The sequence below is a fragment of the Gordionus sp. m RMFG-2023 genome, chromosome 5, assembly GCF_954871325.1.
Source record: "Gordionus sp. m RMFG-2023 chromosome 5, tfGorSpeb1-WG-v2, whole genome shotgun sequence".
NCBI classification, from domain to species: domain Eukaryota; kingdom Metazoa; phylum Nematomorpha; class Gordioida; order Chordodea; family Parachordodidae; genus Gordionus; species Gordionus sp. m RMFG-2023.
The window spans coordinates 12244410-12260200 of NC_088779.1; the positions used below are offsets into that span (position 1 = coordinate 12244410).

Sequence of the window (15791 nt, forward strand, 5' to 3'; positions counted from 1 at the left end):
TATAAATATTATATTATATATTCAAAACAGGAAATTGATTTGCCAAGAATGTAAAAATCCCTTAGATCCTGAGGGAAAAATTCATGATACAATATTATGTAAAATATGTGATTTAAGAATCCACAAAGGCTGTCTAAAAGCACCCTTGGCATATTGTATGATTTGGGCCTCTTTAAAAGCTCCTTTTTTTTGTAAAAATTGTTACAAATTAACAGATTCACTAGCCAGGTTAAAATCCTCACCGAATAAAAAAACAGCAACTAATGAGCTTAGATATATTATTATTTATAATTTAAAACCTCACCCTAGAGCTATAAATATTAATACATGTGAAGAAGATAAAATAGCTATAAATTTTTTAAAATATTATCAAAGAGATAATATTTTAGAAAAATATAGACCCCTTAGGGTATTGGGTGACGGGAATTGCTTTTATCGAGCAATATCTCTGGCTATATATGGGGATTCTGATTTATATATATTTGTTCGAGTTAAGGCAGCTCTAGAAGTGATACAGAACTACGAATATTATAGTTTCAATAGTCCCAATTATATCTTAAAAAATGATTTATTAAATTTTGAAACTTCATATGAACAAATATTAAACTCTATTATAAACATCGATGTTTGGGCTGGATTGCCAGAAATTTACGCAACTAGTGCTGGTTTAATGGAACCATTTAGGTCGGAAAGTATATTTCCAAATAACCCTTATAACAGGGATATACGTGGTAGGGGTGTGTCGATTGACCAGCCCATTAATCGTGCCATCCTTTGGACGACGACTAATCCCCTTATTATAAAGCATATCGTTATTAATCATTTTGCCTTTTTATATGAAAAAGAAGATAATATAGATATTGATATGAATATAGATAGATCAGATAGCTGTAATAAGGTCTTACCTATAGATAAAAACGTAATAACGTCAAAATTGATAAATATCAATACCGAGATTAAAAAATCTTCCTCACCAAAAAAAAATAATATTCAAGAAATATTAAAAAAGCCGTTTGAAGATTTTTTGGATATTTCAATTGACGATCTTGCTCATTGTGCGATGCCTTTTAAATCTAGATATACAGATATCCCTAAGATAAATATTGCGTTAATGACCAAAAATTATAAATCGAATATTTTAGATTCTGATAATAATTTAACACAGATCACTGGAGACGATATATCCGTTGTTTCGAGTAAAGATGATGATTACTCAGAAATTTCATCAAATAGTTTATCACAATATACTAAAGATGATATGTCAGATATATCTAGTGATGAATTTAAAGATATCGATGATAATTTAGCACCTTTGTAGGTGTTTTTAAAGAAAAAACGAGTATTTTTTTAGAATACCCGTGTGATTTTAATTATGACGATTTAGATTCAAATGATGATTCTGTGATATATCTGTGTACTAAAAAATAAGTTACATTGAGAAGAGTATATAGAATGCATAAAATATTTGCTTTCCATGGCGAGAAAGGTCATGAGGATACATATGGCGAGAAAGGTCATTGGATAGCGAATAAATGTTTAAATATAAAATTATATGACAAAGATGCCAACATGACTCAAAGAAGAAATTTTGACTAATCTCGATATATAGCGCTAACCGAAATGTATATGGTATAAATTATAAATATTTTTATATCTTTATAACTTTATAATAGAATTTACCAAACAATTAGGATATATATGAACATCATATAATAGATTTTCGATGGGTACTCTAAAAAAAACCTATTGATTGTTTTTAAAATAAGAGATTATTCCCTCTCGCAAGTATATTTAAAAATATTTCTCTATTATAAATTATTTCAATGGTTGATTTTGTTTTTGCTATATAGCAATCTTGAATATATAAACTTTATAATAAGGATGGTGAATAAATATTTTTCTTAAATATTTATATACGATCCGATAGCCGAATGTTTATGATTAGAAGCCCTTTACAGACGTCCATAGGTAATTAATAATATCTTTATCAAATAAAAAAAAATATTTATTTATTTCTAATAAATAAATTTATATAGCAAGAAAAGTAATATATATTTTATTTAAAAGATAAATGACTTTAATATCAAAAATGAGATAAAATTAGAATGGTATATGAAGATACGTTTGCTCCCTTGGTATATTTTATACTCACTAATTTTATATTTACAAATAACATAACAATTTTAGATATTTGTATATGGTGAATTCCATATCAAATCAACCAAGGTTCCAACCCGACCCCTTTCAATTTTTCTTAAATTTTGCATACTGCTAGTATATACTATAACTAAGAAAAATACCTCCCAACAAGGTATACCCGCTAAGATATGGGCGTTTAAAGCGCGGAAAAATGGTACATTTTTGACAAAATGTCCCTCATTTATTTTCAAATATCTCGAGAAATAATTAAGTTAGAGAAATAATTTAAATTTTATTATGTAGCTTAATAATAGTTCTTTAATATGACATACAAATAAATATGATATAAATCTAATTAATATCGACCGGAAGTATAAAACCGGAAATGGTCATAGAAAAAAAAGGTATTTTTTTTTTCAAAATTTTTTTTTGTAGATAGATAACTGCTTTATGTTTGTACAAATTCCTAGACTGGGATGAACATGGGTCTAAGAGTTATGCTTCTTTATATGGCTAAAATTGAACAAATTTAACATAAATAATTTAATGAATATTTATGAAATGTTTATTTAAAAATTATGTCTATTTATTTTTAACAAAATTTTTGAGAAGTGGCTGGGATATTGTAATTTATTTAACACTCAAGTTATATTGTGACTACTTGACATAATTCTAAACATATTTATAACTTTATTTGTCTGAAATGCATAATTACATATAATATAATAATTCATAATTATGTATAAAATATATCAAATATTAAATCATCTAAAGAATTAAATAAATTTTGACTTTTATTTTGTTTTCGTCAAGGGGAATAAAAGCATGGTACTTTTGTGTTCCCGAAATTTTTTTTGCTCTAAAAAAACCTGCTTTCTATATGATTTTCCATGTTGATATATTCATAATTGCTTACAAATATCTAATTTACTCCATATATTATTTCTTGTACAGTTAAATAAATCCATTATTGTCAATATGTGATTTTGATATGGGCGTTGCAAGCTTGCTCGACTAGTCGTTTTGTAACCCCCCTAAACTGTTGCAGGGACTTTTGCCATGAGCCGTTGCAAAAAAATTCCACTCCGCCTTTATCCCAAAACCATTTTCATGATTATAGATTTATACAGTTCTTTTTATTTTTATATGGTTACTGCTCCATCAAGAAAAATAATAAATTTTGGTTTTCTCAATTAAATAATCTACGAATTCGTCAGCTGATTTTGTCAGCGTTTTGAGGGTAGTTCGATCAACTGCTAACCATTGTTTGAATGTTAATAATCGATTGAATTTATGTCAAATAATATAATAAGTCTTTTTTTTATTTTGGAAGATCCGGGGCAAAATTTACATTTATTTAAATAACATACTGGCTGGGCTGAATTGCAAAGACTTTCAGCAATACAATGTTTATAATCGTTGATTGAAGGATAATTATAATGACAAATATTGTTTGTTAGCTGTTGTAATTCTCCACCTATTAAAATAAGCCTAAAATTTTGATGTAATGTGCAGATACACATGGTATGTGTACCTGGACCACCTGCTAAAACACAGTTTTTAGGTCGTAAGAAAGCAAATCTACTCAAACCTAACTGTATATCGTCATGAGTCTCTCTAAAGTGAATGAAAAGTTCTTTAATATTATATAAAATTAGTCTTTTCTCAACTTGATTTTTTCCAATTTACATTCATTGATATAAAATTATTTTTGCCTGACATAAGCCTACTATTTTCCTAAGAATCATAAATTTTTTTTACTTTCTCCATAATATCTTCTTAAATAATACGACTTGGCTTAATAATATTGGGATTCGAGAGAATACTCTTTTCCCTAACTAACTGCTAAAGTTATAAATATGTTTAGAATTATTTTGTCAAGTAATTTCGAGTCACATATAACTTGAATGTTAAATAAATCACATTATCCCAGCCACTTCTCAAAAATTTTGTTAAAAATAAAAAAAAGTAAGGGCCTATCATTTAGATATAATTTTTAAATAAATATTATTTCATAAATATTTATTAAATGAAGATATTTATGTTAAATTTGTTCAATTTTAGCCATATAAAGACTCATAACTCTTAGGCCCATGTTCATCCCAGTCTAGGATTTTGTAAAATCATAAAGCAGTGAAATATCTATATACAAAAAAAATACCTTTTTTTTCTATGGCCATTTCCGGTTTTCGATATTAATTAGATTTATATCATATTTATTTGTATGTCATATTAAAGAACTATTATTAAGCTACATAATAAAATTTAAATTATTTCTCTAACTTAATTATTTCTCGAGATATTTGAAAATAAATGAGGCACATTTTGTTAAAAATGTACCATTTTTCCGCGCTTTAAACGCCCATATCTTAGCGGGTATACCTTGTTGGGAGGTAAAATTTAATTTTTTTCTTAGTTATAGTATATACTACTATTATTCAAAATTTAAGAAAAATTGAAGGGGGTCGGGTTGAGAATCGACTTTTTTTGGTTGATTTGATATGGAATTCACCATATGTATTTTTTTAAAATTATAAAGATAATATTTTTTATTTAAATATTTAGGCTAGGCAAGAATTATATGTGAAACTATAAACTCAACAGATTTAATTTTTTTTTTCTTCAAATAAAGTTGTAAATTTTATTTTGTGTATGATGACAAGCTATTTTTTATATTATTTTGGTTCGCGTATTTTAAAATCATTAGATAAAAATAAACAATATGTTTTTGTTAAAAATAAAAAAAACATGTGTGTTGATTTATATTATTTTATATTAATTTATACTTGAATAAAAAATGCATTAAAAATTGATTACAATTTAAAAAATAGTATTATTAGTTTAAGACAATTAGCCCACCATAATAACAAAAATTCTACGTTATCCATTCCTATATCAAAGGAAACGATGTATACAATATTTGGCTTAATTAAAACATGTTCGGAATATTTAATTCTATAGTTTTGGGGTAAGTCTTAATATTTATTTTTTTAATAAACATAAATTTGTTTAATACAACCCTTCCATAATCAAAACTTACTTAATCGGGCATGGGCCTTAATCTGTCCTTTTTATTACCCATGGGCGTTTAAGAATGGCTTTGCCACTTACACGCACAGGTAACTGCGGCTTGCCCAAAAATCGTGGATGGTCTTCTTAATTATTTTCCCATTTTTTATCCCAGTTTGATGGATTTTTTCAGAAGAGAACCAAGCGTTACTCTATTGTATATATAACTTTGTTATATTTACGACGTTTAGGGCTAGTGCGCTTAATATCATGTATCACATAAAAAAAAATATATAACTTAATTTGGGTTATTATATTAGGTGATTCTAATTTTTGATAAATTTTTTGTTTGACTATGAGATAAATTTAGGACTAGGACTAATGTTTTCCAGACCCGGGCCAGGCTTAGGGCCTAGCCTGCAGATCTCGGATATTTATTATAGGGTTCCTAATAAATTAAATCATATCATATTTTCTAATGTTATTTTTTATCCTTAGATAAACTAACATTGATTAGTAAGGCAATCAAATGGTATATCGTATAAAAGTAACCAAGTAAATTATAAAATTGACCTATCTGATATATTTCTTTATATTTGAGGTATATAAAAATTTAATTATACACATATATAAATAGTATAAATATCTTAATTTATTATTGATTTAATGAGGGATGCGAACTGTACGGTTTAAAAAATTATAAAATAAAATGGTAAATTACATGTATTTTATATATTATTTTAATATAATTTAAAATAAAAGTTTAAAATCAAAAAAAAAGCTTGGGCCTGAATCCTAAATTTTAAAAAAGGGTTCGCGTTTGGGTTCAGTTCAGCAAAAATCAAGGGTGTGAGTTTGGGTTATCATCCCAGCATTTAATGATAATATTTTATAAATTGATATCTTAATTATCTTTTTGTTAATACAAAATTAACAACTATATATTTAATGATTTTATAAATTATTATCTTAACTATGTACATGTAAAAATGATTTTCCAAAAATTTATTCATTCATGATGTTTAATAAACTTACTTATTATTATTAATACACAACAATAATAAAAGCCATTTTATTAATTTAAAAACAAAGAATTATAGTATCTTTATTTACATACATAACATATAAATCATTGAAATTTGTACATTGATTATAAGTCCATTCTTCACATTGCAGGCATATCTTCACATTTCTAGATTTTTTAATAGCTTTCTTGCCATTCATCATTAGTTTTCTTTAGATTTTTCTTTTTATTGTTTTTTTAGTATTTGTTAATTTATGTTTTTATATGATCATAAGGTCATAATTTTTGATATCTTTTTCATATTGTTGATATGTTACGATCAAAAAAAAAATTAGATAATATATAAACATTTGACCAATTTTGAGAGAAATAAGTGCAATAGATAAAAAGTTATAGCGTGGTGGCCAGTTTTAAAACATGGCCATTTATGGCACAATTCCCTTACTTGTGCCATTTACATTTTTAATAGGGCTTTAACTTTTATGTAATATAGGTAAATTAATTACTAATTGCTTGTTTTCTAGGGAAAAAATTAATTTTCTAATAAATATAAGCACCTGTATAATATTTACAGATTTTATCAGTTATTATGAAATTTGGTGTTTAAGAATATAATTGTAAAAATTAAGTTTGTGCAAGAAACTTTTCCTACGTAGCTCATATATTCTTCAAGTTCTACCATTATTAATTGTGAATGCAGGGTTGACAGTTAGCACGATTAGGCGAAGTGTAAAAATATGCTGTATTTTTGTAAAGTTTATCTAATTTGTCTCCAATTCGCCCATATTAAATTTAGGGGAAAAATAATAAATTATATATTGATTCAAATTTGTCTGTTATCTTTCTATATAGACTTAAGAAAAATTATCATTTTTATTTTTACTACTTAAATTTTATAAAATTTCAAGAACACTAAATATAAATAATTCATATGGAATAAATATTTTTGGAAAAAATTTAATTTTTATTATACTAATATAAATAGATCTTTTTAGTTTAAGGCTAACCTATCTACAGAAAATATATGCTCACTAGGAGAGCTTGTAGATGAAACTAATATTATTATTTTTTGGCTTAAATGAAAAGCATAGGAAGATTCAATATTTTATTTTTCGAAAAGGGTCTACCATTATATAAATTGGTATCACGTCAAATCGGCGCAGCGTCAATTCAGCGCGGCGTCTATTCCGCGCAGTGTTAAACATAAACTTATAAATTGAAGCTAAATAACTTAATTTTGGTTAATTTAATAAACATTTAGACATAAATAAATAAGAATCTTAAGGAGAGATTATGATTTTTGAATTTTTTTTTATTAACTGCCATAAGAGACGTTTATGGTTTAGCTAGCCGGTCTAGCTCTAAATTGACTAATCATGGTTGAAGTAATATCTAGATATAATAAATACTCATAAAACTTTCCCAAATTATAGTAGAGTATTTAAACTTTGCTAAGAATTAATTTACATAAAAATGATTATATATTTTAATTGAAATTAAAATTCTGTCATGTAAAAAGTTTTTGAAAAATTCATAAATATTTTATTTTTTATATAAATTTGGTAATAATTAAATAAAATATTTCAACAGATTTATTGTCTATAGATGTAAACTAATAAAAACTATATAAGGATACAATTTTAACCTTATTAAGTGGTATGCCAAGCCCCGGGATTTATATAACCCCAGTCTAATCTATTATGATTTGTAGCCATTATTATATAAGCCTGGATGCGGATAGTTGTAAGAAAGGTTTGGACCTCTATCAAACAAAATAAAACAAAATATTTTGGCTAAAATTTTAATCAACCGTTTTTAAAAATAGACCCAAATCGGCCCGGTGCCAAGACCAATTTTTTATATTATAAAAACGAATTAACGCGCAATTTATTTATATTATGGCTGTTGAAATTATAAAATTTACTAATTGAAAATGATATTATAAAAGTTTAAAAAAACATTATACCTTTTTGATAAAAACGATAAGATAGTAAACCAACATTATGTTTAATATTAAATCCCCCTTTTCCCGTCTAATTTTAGACAACATATATTTCTAATATCCCACCCGAGATCAAGCTAGGTGTATCGGGATATAGCTTAAAATATTATATTAATTGTATCTGACTATTTAAATCGCCGATTAATGATTATTTAAGGGGGATCGCATATAATTTTAATTTGCAATTAATGTTAATTATTTAGCATGTTTTATATAGTATATTTATATTTTCTATAGTTGATTTATATAAAAATAAAAAAATGTTGGTAAATTCGTTTTTTATTATTTTATAATAGGAAAAATTGGGAGGGTTTCCTTTGATCGTATTATTTTGATCGTAAAATGGTCCATTTTGTCCATTTTTGGTCAAAATGGACGATTTTTTAATTTATAGGTTAGGTTTAGGGTTAGGGTAAGGGTTAGGGTTAAGGTTAGGGTTGGGGTTAGGGTTATAAATGATTTTAATTTACCGCGATTAAATAGACCAATCAGAAAAAAATGGACAAAATTTACGATCAAATGACTTTACGATCAAAGTTAGGCAAATCGAAAAATTAGCCTAAGCATACTTTATATTTTTTTAAATGATTAATAGAAATATTTTTTAGATTTTTAATAAATCTAAAATGAGTCAGTCTTAATTTTAATTTTATTGGATCAACATTAGTGTTCTTAAACGGCCGATTTGGGTCTACTTTTAAAAACGGTCGATTAAGATTTTGGCCATAATAATATGTAAGATTCGAGATGAAAGTCCAAAATTTTCCTACTGCGCAAAATATTCAGGCTTACATAATATTGGCTAATAATCAAAATACCTTATAATGTGGTAAATTGGTCCAGCAAGGAAGTGGTTATAAATATTGGTTATTAATTTTTTTAAAATATTATTAAATTTTTAATTGATATCACATATTTAGTAAATAAAAGATATTTGTAAAAAAATGAAGAAATAATTAATAGGACCAACATTTAAAATGACTTCTATTTAATGATCCTTTTTTTATACCAATAAATTTATAATAAATTGCAACTGTAATATATAAGCGCCGAATTGTCGCCGCGCTAAAGTGATTATGACTATGGGCCAAACTGACGTGGAACCATATAAATTAGGAAATTTAAAGGGGAAAATAAAAAATACCTTTATTGTTCTTTATTCATTATAATATCGTTTTACGTAGCACAATTAGATGAATGTATAATTCTTTGCTTATGTTTATATACAATAAACGTATGATTCACATTAGAAATTGGTTCATCTGATTGTATAATAACAGGAATATTTAACCTTATAATAAATGATCAATATAAATGAAACCTTTATAAATATTGAATTATTGAAAATAACATATTAATTTTGGATAAATATAACCCCGGCCTGAATATTTAAAAAAAATTTAAGGCGCTGTCCTTTTATATTACAAAAAATAAAATAAGGCCCGACTCGTGTACCCGGACCGGACTTAGGCTTGGGCCTACATCTCTGATTTAAATATAAATACAATTAATATAAACAATTTTTATATTTAAATAGGAAATTACTCTGCAAAGAATGTAAAAAAGTTATCAATTCTGACGCATGTATTTGCAAGACCTGTGATACATGGGTTCATAAGTGTTGCCTCAGTGTACCTGATAAATCTTATAGAACTTGGGCTTTATTACAAGCACCATATTTTTGCAGATATTGTTATAAAATAGAAGACTCATTTATGAGATTAAAAATATCCCCTGATGTATCAACGTCTAACAATGAATTAGCCTTAATTAGCATGTACTACAAGCATCCCTCTCGTGAAAATGATAATCAATATGTAGGGAAATTAGATAAAATTTCTAAAAAATTGCTTGAAGCTCTTCGCCCGGAACTACTTAAAAGGTATTCACCTAGGTCTTGCATAGGAGATGGAAACTGCTGCTATAGAGCGCTTTCATTGGCAATTTATGGTGATGAAATTCATCATTTATATATAAGATGCGTAACTGCCATAGAAATGATACTTTATAAGTCAACATACGATATAAATTCTGCCCTATATATATTAAGCAAAAAATACAATGACCTAAATATTTGGGACACTATTTATGATCAATTATTAAAGGACGTTTTGACGCCGATTGAAGGGTGGGCCGAGATGGCTCATTTATATGCTGCAAGCGCAGCTTTACAGATAGGAATTGGGTCCTATCACTTAAATGAAATGATTGTTGCTCATGAAACCAAAGATAATAATCCATATAATCGTGAGGTTTATGGAAGATCTGTACCTATATGGCAACCAGTGGGCATTAATATTTTATGGACAAAAACCTCAATAGGGATAATGCTATGTAATCATATAATATATCTGCAACCTGTATGTAAGACATATAGGGTAAAGAATGATGATAAAGATATTTTGGATATCGAATGTGATAAATATATATATGACCATACTTATTATGATTTTCAAAAGTCTCCACCAACACTCTCTGATGATGGTTCATATATTTCGAGCGAAGAATTTGATTTCTTAGGTATATATCCATTTAAAAAAAATGATAATAAAACCGTGGTTAAATCGATACCATATAATATTACCAATAATTTGAAAACATCACAAGCAAATGAATTTAATGAAGAAATATTAAAAGATTACTCAGATATTTCAGATGAGGATTTATTGAAAATAATAAAAACAGATATATTAGATATATATTATATATCATATATTTCACTTGAACAATCTGTGAAGTATATAGATATTGTTCCAATATATCCATATAAAGTCGATTTGACAGATATAAAGGATATTAAATCGGAAAGGATATACGATGACTATGATTATGAATTGCCGTCACCAAGATTGTGGAATAATAAAAGAATAATACATTCCACGCCTATAAAAGATAAAAATTTAGTGGCTTTTACCGCTAATATATCCGATATTTTAAATGAAGATCTTGTGAAATATTCAGATATCCTTTCTAAAGGTTTACATAAAAAAGAAGAATTATTAAATAAGTCTTTTGAAGATATGAAGGTTAATAAGCTAATAAAGCATGATTCCCTAGATGATAACTGTATTGATAGTGTAATATACACTAAGAATCATTGTAAAGGATTTACATACAATGAATTATTGAATATGTTATTGAAACCAGAAAATATTCTAGAATCAATTCCACAAGGGACTAAAAATAATACTTTTTTTATTGTAAACAATAGTATTAATTTAAAAATGAATAAGGATGGTTTAAAAAGTTGTTTCCCCGATGATTGTGGAGCATGGACAGGTAAAAAAACGGGTGGTAGTAACCGTTATTTTGATTTAGAAAATGGCGAAAGAAAAGGTCCATATATAATGATAGATAAAGTATTTTACATATTAAGAAAAATACATAATTCTAATCATAGATGTACTATAAACCCTCAACCTAATTTAAATAATGTAGTTTGCTTATGTCAATATAGTTGTACATTAAAAAAGGATCTAAAATATAGAAAAAAAATATCATATTTGAAGATATTGCAAGATGAAAGTTCTTTGAAAATAGAACCTACTTTTTTAGTAGAATACATAGGAATATATCCTGGTAAACTGAGGCATGGGAATAGGAAATATGAGAATATTATATATATTCGTACGCCTCCTAGCGTTATAAAGAAAATTAAAAAGGTTGTTATAGATAAACCTACAAGAAAAATTTACAAGGAATTTATAGTTTCAAAAGATATATATAATATACCAAGAAATACAAAACAAATAAGAAACTTAAAATATAACGAATTGCACAAAAATGATACCGATTATAGTAGCAATTTCGCAGATCAAGTTCTGTTAATTTTAAATAATATAAATGATTATCCGATAATCAAAAATATATGTATAAGACCTGATAAAGTTATAGCTATAGTACTTTATACTCGTTTAATGCTTGAAAATATAAAATTTTGTTGTACGGGAAAGCAACGAAGTATTCTTAGCGTTGATAAAACCTACAATTTAAGCGAACTCTTTGTGACGCCTACTGTGTTCAAGCATATAGCTCTTTGTAAAACGGGGTTGAAAGATAAAGTACATCCATTATTTTTCGGTCCAATATTTTTGCACGGTAATTCAGATTACCGGACATATAATATATTTTTTTCTGAGCTACAGGGTGTTTTTAAAAAGCACCAAATTAATGTGGAGAATATTATTTTCGGATCCGACGAAGAATTTGCCATGGTTTCGGCTTTACGTAAAAATTTTAATACTTCCAAACATTTATTATGCACACTTCACATGAGGAGAAATTTGTCAATCTCTTTGAAAAATAGTCAAGGGGTCCCTATGAGATTAAGAGAATATATAAGTAATATGATTTTTGGTGAAAATGGAATAATATATTCCACTGATGACATTATGTTTAGAAAAAAAATGTTAAAATTTCGAAATATTTGCATAGTTAATAAATATGATAAATTTCTTAAGAATATGTTTAAAAGTTTCGAAAAAAAACTTTATGAATACGTGTATATACCTTTAAAGAACAAGTTTATATCACAAGTTTATACTAATAACAACAGTGAATCAATGAATAGTGTCCTAAAGATGATGATAAAAAAGGTTGTTCCTTTGCATACATTAATAACCATTATATCCGACCAAGTCTTTTACTATGAAAAAGAATTAGAACGAGCAGTAATTGGACTAGGAGATTATTATATCGATTGTGATTTAAGTAAACATGATAGGGTATCCCTTTTAAAATTTGTAAAGGAATCTACAGCTGAAGTAGGTTCAAATAATCATAAATCAACAACAATCTCTAAATATATTACATCGTCATATGGTAAAATAACGCTGATGAGACCTAAAGGTTCGAAAAAACTATCTCAATTTAGAAGATCTAGAAAATTTTAAAAAAAATTATAAAGTTTATTAAATAATATGGCGTGAAGGATCACGAAAAACATATGTGCTTTTGATGGCGTGATAGATCATGAGGAGATAAAATAAATAATTTATGGCGAGAAAGGTCATTAAAGCACTAAAATGTATTCTATGACGAGATCGAATATGGGACACCAAATTAATGCTTTTATTGGGGATAAAAACTATGAGGAGACAAAGATTTACATAGTTTCGATATCTGTCGATTGACCCTCGCATTATGGCAATTAAATCTTGGTAAATTATATTCTTATTTATTTATAATTTTATTGAATAAACAAAAACAATATAGCAAGGTTTATAGGGCTTAATGGGGAATTTTTTAAATATATATGACGCCTACTAAATATTTAAATATATTGTAACCTGCCCGTAATATACCTCTATAATTATTTGATTGATTTAATATTAGATTCAAAGTTTAATTTATAATAATTTGAGATAATTTGTTAGGTATCAAGATATTAATATAATTATATATAAGATTACAGATGATAATATTTATATTTTCCATGATGAGAAATGTGATGAAGGCACGATATATATGTCCATACCGATAAAAGTCATAGGGACATAAAATAAGTGATTTGAATGTGAAAAAAATTATGAGGGGAAAAAGGCCACCGTAGATAGTTATGTAGCACTGATAAATTAATATGGTACTAACGATGATGGTAAATTAATTTTTTGTATTATATTTATTTTTCTTTATAAATATATTATATAATATATAATATGAATATAGTGAGATTTATTATGATCGAAGATTAGAGGTCTTCATTGAGATAATTTCTAAATAAAATCGGCTACCACGTCTTTTGTTTTAAAAATTTGCTCATTAAAAAATTGTCCTACCAATTTATATATGTTCTAATTTTGAATAATATGACTTGACCCGCTCACCGAATTAAATTTATTTTAACATTTCTGTTATCTCTATATAATTGAATTAATGTTAAATGCAAAATATATTTGTAAAATATTTTAATAATTTGAGATAATTTTTCAGGTTTATAGGTATTAATTTATATTAAAATACACATAGTGTACAAGATAAATAAGAGGGGAATTAATAAATTTAGAAATATTGAGATTCTTTTAGCCATGGCATACCACTCACTAATTTTATTTTAAAAATATGACATTTTAATATGTTATTAGAATGATCGACAAAGAATATTAGAGGGAATTGATATATGAATCTAAGCGTAATTCGGATCTACCTACCCGAGCTTCGAATAAGACAAAAGGATTTATGGTATAACTTATTTTCATTTTAAAATTATGACACAAAATATATATTTTATAAAATGCATTCATAAAAGCCTCGTATGAAAATTTCGTATGGAGTTAAAAAGGTTCCCAGCATGATGATCAAAACAACTTATTAAATATTTTACTATTTTAGTTATGTAATTTTTTGAAAATTAATGAATGTATATTTTGTAAATTTATGAACTAAATTAATTATTTATAATAAATATATATATTTAAAAAATAATGGGTCAATAATTATGTTATTTTCTAAATATATATTTACATTTTTTTTATTCTTATATGTTGAAATTGTAAAATAAATAACCTAATTAATATCTAAATAGTCTTTTTTTTTTGATATATAGAGAGGATTATGTCTATAAATGATCAAAATTGTAGTCAATTTTATAAATATAATAAGAATAAAATGATATATTATAATAGGTGTTAATGTTTAAATTTTGTTTTCAAGGAAATATAGTGTAAATGTATGGTAAAATAGTTGATAAAATCTAATTTGATTGCCGAAGTTTATTTATTATCATCATTTTGTTTATATCACAGTTAAGTTATCATAATATAACGTTAATTACGGCAATTCTTAGTTTAGTTATTTTAATTTTACCTTATATAAGGCAATTCGTAGTTTAGTTATTTTAATTTAACATTAAATACCGCAATTCGTAGTTTATTCATTATAATAAACCATTATATAAGGCACTTCGTCGTTTACTAATTTTAATATATCATTAAATACGGCAATTCGCAGTTTAGTCATTTTATTTTAACATTAAATACGGCAATTCGCAGTTTAGTCATATTAATTTAACATCATATACTGTTTAGAAAATTTAATTTAACATTATATACGGCTATTAGTAGTTTAGTCATTATAATTAACAACCACAATTCGTAGTTTAGTCATTATAATTTAACATTAAAAATCGCAATTAGTAGTTTAGTCATTATAATTTAACATTATATAACGGCAATTCACGGTTTAGTCATTTTATTTTAACATCATATACTGTTTAGACATTTTAATTTAACATTAAATACGGCAATTCGTAATTTACTTAATTTAATTTAACATTATAAACCGCAATTCGTAGTTTAGTCATTTTAATTTAACATAATATACTGTTTAGAAAATTTAATTTAACATTAATTACGGCAATGCGTAGTTTAGTCATTTTAATTTAACATTAAATATGGCAATTCGTAGTTTACTCATTATAATTTAACATCAACAACCGCAATTCGTAGTTTAGTCATTATAATTAAACATTAAATACGGCAATTGGCAGTTTAGTCATTTTAATTTAACATCATATACTGTTTAGAAAATATAATTTAACATTAATTACGGCAATTCGTAGTTTAGTCATTTTAATTTAACATTATATACGGCAATTCGCAGTTTAATCATTTTAATTTA

At 25.9% G+C, this 15791-nt stretch overlaps 1 protein-coding gene across 2 annotated transcripts; it reads left to right on the forward strand.

Annotated features, from left to right (window-relative positions):
- The first annotated feature begins 5035 nt into the window (after positions 1–5035).
- On the forward strand, positions 5036–14751 carry LOC135929357 (uncharacterized). Of its 2 annotated transcripts, XM_065465896.1 has the most exons (6): positions 5036–5048; positions 5647–5703; positions 9712–13333; positions 13617–13770; positions 14258–14354; positions 14422–14751. In XM_065465896.1, the coding sequence occupies exons 2-3, from the start codon at positions 5678–5680 to the stop codon at positions 13064–13066; spliced, it is 3381 nt and encodes a 1126-aa protein (XP_065321968.1). In that variant the 5' UTR covers positions 5036–5048; positions 5647–5677; the 3' UTR covers positions 13067–13333; positions 13617–13770; positions 14258–14354; positions 14422–14751. The 2 variants fall into 2 exon arrangements, with proteins under 2 accessions (XP_065321968.1, XP_065321969.1); XM_065465897.1 differs by lacking the exons at positions 5036–5048; positions 5647–5703 and adding an exon at positions 5711–5749.
- The last annotated feature ends 1040 nt before the right edge of the window (positions 14752–15791 follow it).